General features: G+C 38.7%; 1 protein-coding gene across 7 annotated transcripts in view; it reads right to left on the bottom strand.

Moving 5' to 3' along the window:
- Positions 1-15,118, bottom strand: part of PTCH1 (patched 1) — a 66,990-nt gene that overhangs the window by 37,818 nt on the left and 14,054 nt on the right. For 4 of the 7 annotated variants that reach the window (XM_015849307.3, XM_085529073.1, XM_085529078.1 and 1 more), the window contains 6 exons: positions 7,119-7,308; positions 4,571-4,640; positions 4,372-4,463; positions 2,836-3,034; positions 2,151-2,272; positions 728-875 (listed from right to left, as the gene is read on the bottom strand). In XM_015849307.3, the coding sequence (XP_015704793.1) occupies positions 728-875; positions 2,151-2,272; positions 2,836-3,034; positions 4,372-4,463; positions 4,571-4,640; positions 7,119-7,308 (821 nt within the window). Of the gene's footprint in view, positions 1-727; positions 876-2,150; positions 2,273-2,835; positions 3,035-4,371; positions 4,464-4,570; positions 4,641-7,118; positions 7,309-15,118 lie in introns of those variants that run through there. The other 3 variants (XM_085529074.1, XM_085529075.1, XM_085529076.1) reach the window with 2 other exon arrangements.

Here is a 15,118-nt window from a genome sequence, read left to right as displayed (position 1 = left end):
AACAAAACATTTTTACAGCAAACACCTGAAGCTGTTTTTGCCTTTACGTTCATATTACAGCATACACCTTACACAAGAGATTTCACTGATTCTAGATGAAGTATGTTTCCATAACTACTTCATGAAAGCTACTGTTTATCAAGTAAGAATCTCCATGCTTTAGAAAAGTCTACTGTATTTATACATTTTTTCAATTTCAGTGTAACGTTTCCTCTTTCCATAACTTTGCTGTTGATTAAGTTTTGCCTTCAATCCAAGGCCAGCATGCTCTTCAGAACACCCCTCTTTCCCCCTCTGCAGGGCCATTTCACAGAGGTCATAAGCAGCACAGAAGAGGGCACAGTTTGGGACACAAAGGCCAGGCACTGTCATGTGGCCACCCCACCCAGACTGTTGCTGGGAGAGCTAATATTTTCCAGAAACCTTTGGAAGAATCATGCAAACCAACTGCTTTTAAATCCCAAGTAGCTCTTCAGACCCTTCTCATTCTCAGCAAAGCAGAAATGTTCAAGACATCAAACAGTAAAGCCTTCATGGCTTCACATACGTGAATAATCAAGCAGTTTCTCGATTAAAAAAGAGACTAAAGTAACTTCAAAACTGGGAGGCAGTAACTTAGTTTTAGTTAAGCATCTTCTTTGGAAGAATACAGTAAAAAGCCATAAAAAGGGACAGTGGATCTCAGCAAGATTTCATACTATAATATCTAGGTTATTTTCAGTTTTACCTCGACATACATCCTCTGCCAGGCTTCCAAAATTGCTGCTGCTTTATCCTCATTCCAGTTGATATGTGAAACATACTCATATCCCTTGAAGTGCTCATACATTTGCTTAGGAGTCATTAACTGAAACATCGTTTGCAGCGCCTGGGCACTGTAACAGAGAAAAAGAAGAAAAGGAGGAGGCATAAAATAATCTCATGGCATGAAATCCCAAATGAGAGCCTAACAGCAGTTTGTAGGAGCTCTTGATTTTATAAAGCACATACTCACATTAAAATTGAATAGAGTATAATTATGCTAACTACGTATCTGGTGCAGCTGCATGGCTCTTTCAAGTACTGAGATTAAAACTTAGTTTCACTGAAGTTTATTTAGCCATTATTTTTGATAGGATCACTTTGGGTGCAAAGAATAAAACACTACTAATCAATTATAAGGATCATGATTAACAGATGACTATTACTGTGAAGATGACATAAAAATAGTTATTTCTATAAGATCTTTTAAATGCCATTGAAAATTTGTCATTTGAAAACCTTGGCATTCATTAACCATTCAAGAGAAATGCCATATTTAATTCCTGTTGCCTGGCAGACTGGGAGGACTACACAAGGACAACAATTATCCAGTGTGACTTTCCACAGTATTCAAATGCATCCAACAATTTCAGAAGCTTAACAACTACTTTATTTTCACTAAAACATATCCTTTGGCTTAATTGTTGAAAGATTTACTGCAATAAATAATTCTTCAGTATTTGGTGGAAATGTAAAAAAAAAAAAAAAAGTTCATAATCAATATTAAGACTTCCAGTAAAAAACACCTCTATTAAATATGTGATAACTGTGCTTCATTTAGCTTACTATGTCCTATATTTTTCAGAATAGTTCTCTCTCACAGGCTTCTCCCTCAGTGAAGTCCTGACTTCTTTAAAGAAAGTCTAAAAAAGTGTTTTATCGGACAAAAATACATTCAAGATGTAATAACATAAATAATATACTTTTCTCCATATTGATTCTAAACAAAAAGTTACTTTGAATTTTGAGAAAAGCCAAGTGAGTACTTTACCTGTATTTTTCCCCCTTTTTTGTCTGACAGTATTTCAAAAAATGCTCAGAGCTGTTTGGTGTTTCAAACACTGTTCAATGTTTTATACATACACACCAAACAACAAAGATGTCAGAAAAAAAAAATAAAAAATCTATTTCTAAGAAATGTACATTATCATTCGGAGGTTAGAAGCAGGAAGCAGTGATGTCAATTAAACAATTATCTAATCATTGTTTTAAATTCTGCTTTCTTGAGGCATGCATGTCCTCCTAAAAGGGTTCATAATACACATGAAGGATAAATACACATGTACCCTAAAAACGAAATTCTAACAGGGAAAAACTTTAGAATTTTCTTTAAACATTTATTTCTTTACCTGACAAGTTTACCAGAACTGTTCTTGACTGTACCACCTATAATTAACTCTTCCTGCCAATGCATGTATTTTCTTGACAGTCCATAGCATCCACCACTCAATATAAGGGCTACATCAAGAGGCTGGAAAATGTTATAAAGAAGAAATTGATCAGTTGCATAACTTCAGACAAAACTGCATGGAAGTTGATTTATGGTACAGTAAAAAAACTGATATTCAAGATTGTTTAAGAGGTCTAAAAAGAGAAATTATGCTCAACTACTCAAGTGGACAAATCAGTCAGGTATTAACTGAACAAACAGCAACTTTCCCAAAGCCTGACTGAAAGACAGATGTATAAAACTGGGCACCACTAATTTAGATTATTCACAAAGTAAACAAAATTGGCCCTACCTGAAGGAAGGAAGGCTTTGCTATCTGGTATGAGCATACAGAGTAGATGCATTTCAGCAGTGGTTCTCTCTGAGGAATTAAGTCTTTTGAAATGCTACACTGCCACTTTGCCATCCTTGGCCAGCAGTACTGTACTCTGACTCTAAATATGGGGGATTAACTATTGCATCACAGAATGACAGAAAGTTATCAGCTGTTTCAGCAGCAGTCAATTAGACCTACATACTGCTTCTTCTCTCCTCCCTGCCTCTAGCTTCCCCAATATAAGATACAAACAAGCACAAGAACTTACTTTGGTAGAATTTTTATTGGGAGCTGTGATTGGGCAATCAGGATCAGCAGGATTCAGGCAAGGTCGATCCATATAACCATGACCAACCTCTGCTTTATTCAGCATTTCTTCCCAGCTCTCCACTTGGTAGTTTATTTTCTTTAACTCTTCCAAGAATTCTAAGGGGTCAAAGTTGATCCACTGCAAAGGAGGCTTCCCTCTGCAAAATAAATCAGGGTTTTTTTTGTTTTTTTTAATTATGTTTGTTTTCTAAGTTATTACATTTGCTGATAAGATTGTTTCATACAGGATATGAAATGTGGCATATTTTAATTTTATTTGTTTATGTACCTTTTTTGTAGCCTTAGTGCCATTTAAAAATAAATATTTGGGTTTTACAAAGTTATTGCAAAAAATACAATATATTCACAAGTAAAAAGCACTTCTATTTACAAGCAAAAGTAAAGAAATTATTAAGCACCTAAATAATAAAAAAGCAGCCAATTGCTGCTGGACAGAATTAGGGGAAAGGAAGAAGGAAAGAAAAGAAGGGGCTGAAGAAAGAAAGCCTTTCTCATAGTATCAGATTACTTCTTGCTACTCTAATAACCATCTTGCAGATGTAATCAATCAATACAGATGATCTTTGGTTATACTATGCTTCTTCAAATGCCCTGACAGCTTGACTATTGGCTAGCAAGCTCTCTTGCTATCACGGCTACCATTACTATCACTGTCGTATTTCCCACCCCAACTTGTGAATTTTTGATGTTGACAGACTAGAATGGATTTTGGCTGCCTTATTCTGTGGTTCAAACCACACTGTATCTGCCTAACCAGGCTTAAGTCACTATTCCAGTTCTCCCAACCAGAAATCACAAGCCCTGTATGTTTCCCATCTAGAAATGTACACTAAAGGTTATGAGATAGCCATTGCAAATTGCTTTTACAGAGACAGAAACAAGAGCAAACCAGAGCAGAAACAATTAACTCTTGCATAATTAACAGAAAATGCCCACACATATCAACAATTAATTGCTTGAATGATTTAGGGCATATAATATCACATTTATAAATTGTGAGAAACCACCCATAAAAGATACTATGTATGGTTTCTTCGATGAACTCATAAGTAAAGGATTTGGATTTTTTGTTTCTTAGAAGATCTGAGATTTAACCCCAGAAATTTTCTTAGAAATAAAATTTCCAATTAATCAATGCTATTTGTAAACTAAGAAAAAAAAGAGACAAGTTTATTTCCAAAAGAAGCGTAAAGCCCTTAAAGCTTAGACTGAGAACTTATAGCTTTAAGGGCTTGCTAGCAGAGTGAGAAAAATACTACAGAAACCAAATTGATGCCTACAATTCATCTTGCAGAAACAAAAATATGTGTTCAGTTAAAAAAAAAAGTCTATGCAGACTTCCAGTAGAGACGCCATAATTTTATTTTACTGTTAAACCAGAATGTCAATGGATAGTCAGAATGCAATGCAAAATCATACATAGTTATAGAATTAAAATTAATCAGACTAGAAAGATAAATAATTGCATGCTTACAATAGATAGGCAGTTCCTGACTGTAGCTTTGCTCCCTCCCAGAAGCAGTCCAAAGGAGTGATAATTAAGCAAGGATAAAGATATTCTATAATCTGTCAAAATGAGAAGTGGCAAAAATTAGGCTAGAACATAATCTAAGCAGCATAAGTTCAATTATGATTATAGAAAAAGTTTCCAAGTAAATGACTGCTATGCATACCTGATCCATGTAACCTGCTTCTGTGATGAGTTCCCCTGATTTATAACATAAATGTTCCAACTTCCACTGTCTGTAATAAGAACAACAAATATTTTTCTTCAACAGTAACTGAAAAGTTATATTTTAAATGTAACATACATTAAAAATTACAACTTAAACTCTTTTATTGGCTTCAAGTAGCAAACCACTGAGGAAAGCAAATTTTATTCAACATAGATATACCACACCTCACATGAAAAGCTCGTTTTGTAGTTATAGATATTTTTGTTTCAGTTGTTCTAAATGGTCTCCATAAATAGAGCTGCTTTTAAGTGAGCAAACTGGTTGATTTGATTAAAAGGGACAGAAATTTGACTTTATATAAATTAGACCACTTGTCACTTCAGTTATCATTCAGAGATGCAACCAAAAGACAAGTCATTTTGAGGCTCAGAGGACTAGAATGTTCCTAAACTGACTCACACACACAGAAGGGAAAGAAACCATCAGGCTTTCTCCCTCCCTTTTTCAGCTGTATTACAAATTCTACTGACATGACTTCAGGCACTTTAACGCAAAGCAGGAGCCAGGTAAAAGCTAACAGGAGCCTGAGCACAAGCTAATTCAGGCATCAGCTAAATATGCTGAAAAGATATCCTGAAAGATACTGGATTTCATGACTCAGATATCATCCCTAGGCACATCATCATATAAGCATTAACCCTGGAAGAACCACTTTTCAGGAAGACACCTCAATAGTCAAAAGCTGGTACCCTTGTATGGTGCAGTCTTACCACTGTTGTTGGATACCACAAAGTTCCCAGTCTTCAGTATGTGCACATAGCCACTCTGAATCATAGAATCACAAGGTTGGAAAGGACCTACAAGACCATGTAGTCCAACTGTCCTTTCATTATCATAGCTACAACAAACCACTAAACCATATCTCACAGCTCCTCATCCAGATGCCTCTAGAACAATGCCAGGGACAGCAACTCTACCACCTCCCTGGACAGGCCATTCCAGCATCCAATCACTCTCTGAGAGAAAAAGTTCCTTCTTACATCCAGTCTAAACCTCTCCTGGTACAACTTGCAGCCATTTCCCTGGGTCCTGTTTGTTGCCTGGGAGAAGAGGTCAATCCCCTGCTCATCACAACCTCCCTTCAAGAAGTTGCAGAATGCAATGAGGTCTCCCCCTGAGCCTCTTTTTCCCAGGATTAAACAATCCCAGCTCCCTCAGCCATTCCTCATTAGACTTGTGCTCCAGACCCCTCACCAGTTTCATTGCCCTTCTCTGGACGCATTCCAACATCTTTCTTGTAGTGAGGAGCCCAAAACTGAACACAGTACTCAAAATGCAGTCTCACCAGAGCTGAGTATCGGGAAATGATTTACCTCTCTGCTCCTGCTGGCCACACTATTTCTTATACAGGCCAGGATGCTGTTGGCCTTCTTGGCCACCTGGGCACACTGTTGGCTTATGTTCAGCTGAGCATCAACCAACACCCCCAGGTGCCTTTCCTCTTCACAGTCATCCAGCCACTCAACCCCAAGCCTATAGCACTGCATGGGGTTATTGTGACCAAAGTGCAGGACCCAGCACTTAGCCTTGTTGAACTTCATCCCATTCACCTCAGCCCAGCGATCCAGTTTATCCAGATCCCTCTGATCCCTCCCTACCCTCAGGCAGGTCAACACCACCTCCCAACTTGGTGTCATCTGCAAACTTACTGAGGGTACACTCAACCCCCTTATCTAGGTCAATGAAGATATTAAACAAGATGGGCCCCAGTACCGACACCTGGGGGACACCACTTGTAGCGGGTTGCCAGCTGGACTTAACTCCATTAACCACTACCTGTTGGGCATGGCCCTCTAGCCAGTTCCTTACCCAAAGGAGGGTATTCCTGTCCAGGCCATGGGCAACCAGTTTCCCCAGGAGAATACTGTGAGAGACCATCTAGGCAGACTACATCAACAGCCTTTCCCTCATCTACCAGTCCAGTCACCCAGTCATAGAAGGAAATGAGGCTGGTCAAGCATGACCTGCCTTTCATGAACCCATGCAGACTTTCCCCTTGATTCTTACCCACAGATGCTGAACTTTAAGATCAACTCTACTATGACTACCTATGTTACTGAATAACTGTTACTCCATCTGCTGACAGTTCTCACAAATTTTCATCCCCCTTTATACACAAACTACCAGAATGACAGTAAACTGTACTCATGTTTAGAGTCACTATGTGATTCAAGATGGTGGGTCAGTGAATAAATACTACTCTAACACAGAAAGCTTCATAATTTTAAAAATATGATCAATTAGATTTCATATTGGGAGCATAGATATCACTTCTCAAGAAAGATAACTGCTAAATAATGTAGAACTGCTCATAGGGGCATGTTTTTAGAATCTCTTCCAAAACCACTTACCAGCGGCAGACAAATCAGAAAGTCCTAAAATAAAGGCTCAAGAGTTCTCATCTCTTAGAAATATGCGGAGGGAAACACATGTTCAATCTCCGGTAGTTACATATCACCAAGAACATTTTTGCTTATCTGCTCACCTGTTGTACATATAAACATGTACTCTGCTGGCCTGAAGTGCAGAGTCAAGGTGCTGTCGGAGTGCTTCTGTTGTCAGTACATTAGTTCCTTCTTCCTGTGGAGTCTGAATCATGAGCTGGGGGTTAAACATAGCCTCTTCTCCAATCTTCTGCCGTGTGTAGTTTAACTCCTGACTCACTCGTCCACCAACTGATGTAAAAATATCAATAGTTTTGTATTAGCTAAAATACACTTATTTGTGATGACTACAATGCACATCCTCCAGTCCGAAAAGCTATGGTACATGAACAGACTAATCTATCTCAAAAAGATCACCGAGTAAATAAAACTAGTAAGAAATTAACTTTAGTAATACTACAAAAATCATACTCCTTATTAAAGCTCTCACTGTACTATAATGTAAACCAAAGGCTCAAACAAAAATTTTTGTAAATATGAAAAACAAGAAAAAAACAAAAACAACTCACAACTTTTTCTGTTCCTTACTGAGTGTACCCTCAGTAAGTTTTCTGATAACACCAAGCTGAGTGGTGCAGCTGACAGGGTGGAACATCATCCAGAAGGACCTGGACAGGCTCAATTAGTGGGCACATGAGAATCTAATGAAGTTCAATGAGGCCAAGTGCTAGGTGTTGCACCTGGGTCAAGGCAATTCCAGATGTGAGTAGAGACTAAAAGAATTCCCTCAGACCAGTCCAGAGGAGAAGGACCTGAGGATTTTGGTGGACAAAAAACTGGACATGAGCCAGCAGTATGCACTGACAGCCCAGAAGGCTAACAGTAACCAGGGCTGCATCAAAAGAGGGGCGGTCAGCAGGAAGAGGGAGGGGATTGCCCCCCTCTGCTCTGCACTTCCTGAGGCCCCATCTGGAGTACTGTGTCCAGGCCTGGGGCCCCGGGTATAAGAAAGATAGCAGAGCTGTTGGTGTGGGTCCAGAGGAGGGCCACAACAGTTATCAATGGGCTGGAGCCCACAGGAGCTCTTCTCTCCTGTGAAGAAAGGTTGAGGGACTGGGCTTGTTCAGGTCGAAGAAGGCTCCAGGAATATCTCATTGTGGCCTTCCAGTACTTGAAGGGAGCCTATAAGCAGGAGGGGAAGCAACTTTTAACATGGTCTGACACCAACAGGACAAGGGAGAATGGCTTTAAACTAGAAGAGGGGAAATTCAGTTTAGATGTTAGGAAGAAATGCTTTGCTCAGAGTGTGGTGAAGCATTGGCACAGGCTGCCCAGAGAAACTGTGGATGCCCCATCCCTGGAGGCACTCAAGGACAGGCTGGATGGGGACCTGGGCAGCCTGAGCTGGTGGGTGGCAGCCCTGCAAGGGATCAGAAAAAGATATCTTTAAGGTACCCTCCAACCTAAGCCACGCTATGGTTCTACAACTCTTCTAGACCACATCAAATACTTCTCTGTCACAATTACCACTGCCTGTATGAACACACTGCTCCAATAGCACATTTCCAAGATAATGGGCATTAATTCATACCCTTCTCCTAAATAATCTGGCAAAGTCAGAAGCAGAATGTTTCTTGTCAGTCAAAAAAGTGAGGAGAGAAGGAGTAGGTGGTCAGTGCTACTTCTTCCAAACAAAAAAAAAAAGAAAAAAAATATCAACTTAACATTAAGAGAACTAGCTGTGAATGCAGCAGAAAGGACTATCTATGGTTTATTTGCCCCAATAATTCCACACCTGCATAATATTCTGTGATGCAGGATACAGTGAATGTGCAGTGACTATTTTATAAATCCAAATGAGCTGAACAGTGTGTTTCATATCAAAACAGAGTTTTTAAAAGAGGAAAGGAAAAGGCAAGGGGAAACTGCAAAAGTAGGCAGGCTCTAGAAGGAGCCATATTCAGTTTTTCTTGCCAGAAATATTACATAAGAATGGAAAATTATCTTCCCACTCAGAGATCAGAATTCAGCTAGAGTTTGTATAATCTATATAACCCTCTATCTAACAAGGGCATGGAGGGAGTGTGTGTGTGTGGTGGGGGGCGGGGGGGGGGGGGTGGCACAATTAATTCAGCTAACTGGCTGAATTGAGACCACATTCAGATAAGGAAGACTAAATTATCATCTGTTAAGTCCAAGCTACAGACATCCTTTGTTACCTATTTTCTGTCACCTTGGCACTGATAGAATTACTGCTGAAGTTGAATCCTGCAACAGTGTGAAGAGAAATTAGACACCTAGTCTTCCTAGGACATATACTGATCTGTAACTAGCTGGCAGTGTGGGAAATGATACCCTTTAAATCTGAATAAGCCAGGAGCACTTTTTTTTTTTTCTTAAAAAAAGTGGGCCCTCAACCTATGCATATGCCATCCCTAAGGCTAAGTGGACCACCAGAAAAGAAATTGGGCATGGATAAACTTGTCAGAATCACACCATCAGCAATTAAATGATAGTCATTTTTACATGAGGTATCACTTAATTTCCAGATCATGAATTCTTCGAAAAAGAATTTCCACAACACACTCCATTTTCTCAGTCTGTCATTTGTGTAGTTATCTCATTCATATCAAGTTATCTCATTCATATCAAACAATGGTCAGTTTGAAGTAATAAAGCATATGAATGGAAGTACAACTTCCTCACCTAGATTCCCTTTATAACTTCCTAACAGCCCTTTTACCACTGCATATGTGTGATATCAAAAACAAAAAAAACCAATTGTTTAACTGTATCACAAATAAAACACTAGAAACAGGTAAGACTTTGCCTCAGATGTTTTCACTGTGTATAACAAGCTGAGCAATCACAACTAAATACAGATTCAAGTAAACCTTCATATCAAACAGTAACCATAGACTGAAAGTTAATTTGCACACCCTTGTATCATGTTTTTCATACCTTCTTTGTGAGGGGGATTTTTATGTAATCCCAGCACTTTCACTCAACAGCCCAGTGTTCATGATCACTGCTGTCTTTCTCCCCCATCCAGTACTCTTATGGTATGTTAATAAAATTTGCTCTTTCTTACAGGAATATAGAAAGGGAGTAGAGAACCACCCTAACCAGTGTAACACGGAGCCAGAGCTTCTTTTGCAGCCCTTCAGGCAGTAAGCATTTCAGAAGACAAAATAGCATTCTCTCTCTTTGTGCCCCTGTGCCAGCAAAGACAATAAAGACCCAATTTTTTGAGGACTGTGGACTCTATCATAAACATTTAGTTCTGGTACTACCTTCTCTCCCATTCTGCTCACACTTTACTTTTGAATTTAGCTAGGACTTGAAACAACAAATCGTATGTCATGCAAGACAAAGGCTGACATTCCTATCTCTGCTGAAAGTGACCAACTGTTTACTATCAACAGAAATGATTGCTTCCTAATCAGGGTCCTGTCAAACCACATTAACTTCACAGACAAGGCAGATTTAGCTAATCAAAACTGCATCACACAAGTCAGCCAACAGAACAGAAGCTGTTTCCCCTATTTTTCACTCAAAACAGGAATAGCAAAACCATCCGGGAACACAAGCACATATTCCAGAACTCAACTGTCAGTCTTTTCTGCATATTTCTTAGGGCATTACACAATTTTATTATTTGACATGATCATTATGTTCATTTACTCTGCCAAACAGAGCAAAGATAACTCCATGGGCAAACACAGATACTTTACACAATGTAACAGTCACATACAAAGAAACTGTGAACTGGCAGAGGAAACTTCTGATTGCCAAGGACATCATTATGTGAAAAAACATTATAGGACAAATGATGTAATGGAAAATAAAACCAATGAATAAAATTGTGTTATTTTGTGGTTTTCCTTCATGGGCTCTATTTTCTTATATTTGGCGAAAACAGTACTAGAAATGCAATGACACGGACTACCGATATTTCTGATTTTATTCACTGTTAAAGACAGAACTATTTCCCTTTAATATCTTGGTGACAAAAGTCATACTTCATTCTCCTTTTCTGATATATAAGAAATCACTTGATAGCACTTGAGTCCATTATTATCTGATTTAGTGACCAGTCATCTGAGTTGGTGGCACAAATTCCTGCAAGTCATAACACTGATTTAAATAACAGATCTGCACACTGTCTCATGGCCAATGGTAATATAAGGCAGCAGTTTTGTATACTTCAGGTGGAGTCAACAGATTTTAGGTGTTTGTCTACTCAAAATGATACCATGTTTTCTGCAAAATTTAGCCAACAAGAAATTTTTAAAAAGAAGAAAAAAACGTCAAGACACAATAATAACGTCAGTGTCCTGGGACCCTATCTCAGTTAATATATCAGTTTCTAATTTCAGGTTCCTGAACTGCAACATATAGCCTGAGGGTTTGTTTGTTTGTTTGTTTTTTCAGATGCGTACACAACCTGCTTTTAACCATTCAACTGATACCTTGTACGTGACTGTACAGCAACTACCTTAGCAGAGAGCAAATTCCCTCTAAATAAACAACTTTCATGAGAGCCAACAACTAGGATAAAAAATATTTGCCTGACACAGTGTAGTGATGAAATTTTGTGAAACCAAAGTCAGTATCTCCAGAAATAGTACTGGTCTGGGGTCCTAAGCTTTTCTGTGTCAAGTCTGACCTGCATGAATGGTACAGAACATTCTGGAGACCTCACCTTCTGAAGACAAGCGTTTACACTTGAATACATTTTTCCAGAATTGTTTACATAAGTCATGAGATCACTGCCTGAGGGATACCCATAGCCACCATATACCTCCTGCACATTCCCTCCTGCCACCTAACAAGATCTCTCTCTGGACTAACTGCTGCTGAGGATTTCCTTCCACTCTTCTTCCTCACCAAGTCTCTCTGTTAGCTGTTCCCATACACTATTTCTATTACATGTGTAATGGTATGCTGCTCAAAAATTGCAGAGTGGAAGAAGTTTCAGTCCTTTACAGTGGAAGAACACAGCTTCAGCTCCCTGTCCCAAACATTTATCAGGATAGAAATATTTGTGCCTGCCATGTAATAGAATGCAGTACCTGAGAAGAATCACACAGGACTGAATAAAGAAATGGAGAGTTGAGCTCTCTGGCGGATACAAAGACTACCCTGCTTCTTATTGGACAAAGAAAAATTACAGCCTTTTGATTTAAAGCTTCCTGTTGCTCCTAAAGTAGCCTGTGCATGCTGCTTGCTCATCATGTTCTTTGTCAGTTGTAGAATACAGTTTTTCTGCACACAGACAGTACTACTTAGCATCTTCATTTTTCATGACAGAAGTAGGTAAGGTGGCAACTTCTTCAGAATTTACTGGCAAAGTGCAGAGGTATTGGAGGAACAACATAACAATTTCACTGAAAATTCTAATGAGGTTAATGGGGGATCTTGTCAGCCAATTAGAACTGCACTGTACAATTTTTTGGTTACCCATGCTAATTTTTTTAATGCTCATTTATTTAATAATGTAACATAAAATTTCAAAGAAAATGATGCATTTGCAAGGTCTGGAATGCAGTGGTAAGACAGTGTCTTAAAGAGACTACATGGTCATTCAGCGGTCTGTTCCAACAGCTCAACAAAAAATGATTATCTATATCCTGCAATTAATTAAACATGACCTGTGCAAGACACTGGACTATGGTCAGTTAGAAACACCCCACTGTATCTAGGTTTTCTTTCATTGCTTTTACTCTGCTAAATACACACGCCTGCATTTATATTGCTCATATAGAATGGCAACAATTGCACCTGCCCAGGTTAAGGCTGCCAGCACTATTCCATTTCCTTTCCCAACATTCAGTTAACAGTACTCTTTTCTCACCCCTTCCATGCTAACGTCCAACAAAATGACATCAGCATATCACAATATAAAGACTCTATCAATCTCTTTAAGGACCACTAGCTTCTAAGAAAATCTAGAAGCAAACTGATTATCTCAATAATTTCTGCTTAAATTATATATATATATTATATATATATATATATAAAAAAAGATTACTGATTACAAATGAAAAAAGCTACAAAAACCAAAAGCACTTCAGAAGCTTTTTACTTCCCAAAATGTCATGTTACCTCTCACAGATGATGGCAGTGGCTCCAGAACTCCTGTTATGAATTTCATTACTGCTTATATGACTATGAATAGCAGAAATAAAAACACAAAGATGGCTCTTCATTTGGCCAGTCTGAGAACATTTAGAGTAGTGACAAGGATACAAAGCTGTCTGTGGGCTCAGGAAGATAGCCCAGCAACAGCTGCTGCAGACTGTAGTGGGAAACATTTCCTACAATTTAAGAGGCTAAAATGTTTTCCTTCTAAAAATCAAATAAAGATTATTCCACATGTATGCATTTGTACCAGCCATACGCAGAATGTATATATATACACATTATTTCTGATTAAGTAAAATAAATAAAATCACTAAAGAAGTTATTTAAGTTTTAATGCACTTGTGGGTTGGTGTCTCTCTGGGTTGAGACGTTCCAAAATACAATAAAAAAAACAACAACTGAACAAGTTCAATGGTACAATCTGGAATAAATAAATAAATAAATAAATTTAAAAAAAAATAAAAAATAAAAAATAGAAGCTTTGAAATGTACAGGAATATACATAACAGACAAAACTGGCATATGTAATTCAAACTTGCCAATTAAATGTAAAATGCAGTAGCTGCTTACTGAGCTGTGACACATGTCCTTGGTAACAGGATATGAGCTGCTCACCTCTGGGTCACTGGTTCTAATCAAGCCAGGAACAACAGTGACCACAAGTTGTTTACCATCTGACAGCTGTTTTGCTAGCTCATGCGAAATGAGTTGGTGGTCTCAGTCCACTTCCTAACAGGCAGGTGTACATATTATAGAAAACCACTGTCACAATTGCTATCCTTGTTGACCATCTCAACAAAGAGATGGAGGAATGAATGGAGAGTGAACAGTCCTTTCTTCCAAAGGTATGGTTCCTTCGGGTCAGAGCTGAGATGTAGGTTTTTGGTAGATAAGCCCAACTATGGAATTTTCTGGGTAAAGTATCAGGAGGAATAAGGGACCCCGGACTCTGCTACTTCCTAAAAATCAGGGAGACGGTTTATGGGTGGGATAGGCAGCTAATACAGACTGTAGCAACTCTAATAGTTTATGATCCTGTAACAATTTCATCCTCTGAAAAGCAAAACTGGAGTTTCACTTTTCAGAGTTAACAAACATTTGTGCATGCTTAACAATAGGCCCAGACCCTCACACATACTGAACGTGACTAAATTTCCAGTTCATCTAAGAAGGGGCTTCGAGGTCTAAACCTAACGATTTTAAAAGAGCTGAAAATAACTGACTTGAGCTACTTTAACTTGGATATAAGCTTCTGATGGGTAATATGTTAAAAACAATGTACTGTGCTGTTCCACGGCAGTCAGCTTTCCTCTAGGCCCAACTTTTCACTTAACCTCTTAGTGGCCTTTCCTCTAACATGTAATTGTTTTCCTGTGTGGTTAAAAGCAGTATTTTCAAGTCTTCTCACCTATACTCCTGGGATAGCACAAATTTCATCTGTACACAAAGTAGCACAAAGTTCTAATGAAAATTTTTAAAGGAACAACAATCAGTAAAGAGAAACTGTACATCCAGAACTACTTTTTCTTAAATAACGCTTTCAGGTGGTAGCAAAAAAAAAAATAAATAAAATAAAAAAAATAAAAAAGAATGCACATGTTATGAAACAGGGTACAGTTTCTTTCAAGTATTCCCTACCAGCTGCTTCCTGTACCATCTGTTGTCGCCTAAGCAGCTTCCTTCTGAATGGCTTTGCACTGAAGCAGAACTGCTCTCACTGCTGGACACAATCAGGTCAGGTCAGCACTCCCCCCAAGCACCAAACCTGCTGCCTATCATTGCTCCCCCCATCCCGATATTTCTTACTGGCCACCAGCTCCCAAGACCACGCTGCATCTGTCAGGAAGCCCATTTTTTATAGCTTGTTTGCTATTCACACCAAGGAGTAATGCGCACATTTGATTTTGCACAGGATGCAATCAGATTCCTGTCAGACACACTGAGAGTGTGACCA

Source organism: Coturnix japonica, chromosome Z (assembly GCF_054131305.1).
Source record: "Coturnix japonica strain WE chromosome Z, WE-NBRP24, whole genome shotgun sequence".
NCBI lineage: Eukaryota > Metazoa > Chordata > Aves > Galliformes > Phasianidae > Coturnix > Coturnix japonica.
Note: the sequence above shows the minus strand (reverse complement) of the source record. Positions and strands in the feature narration are given on the sequence as shown.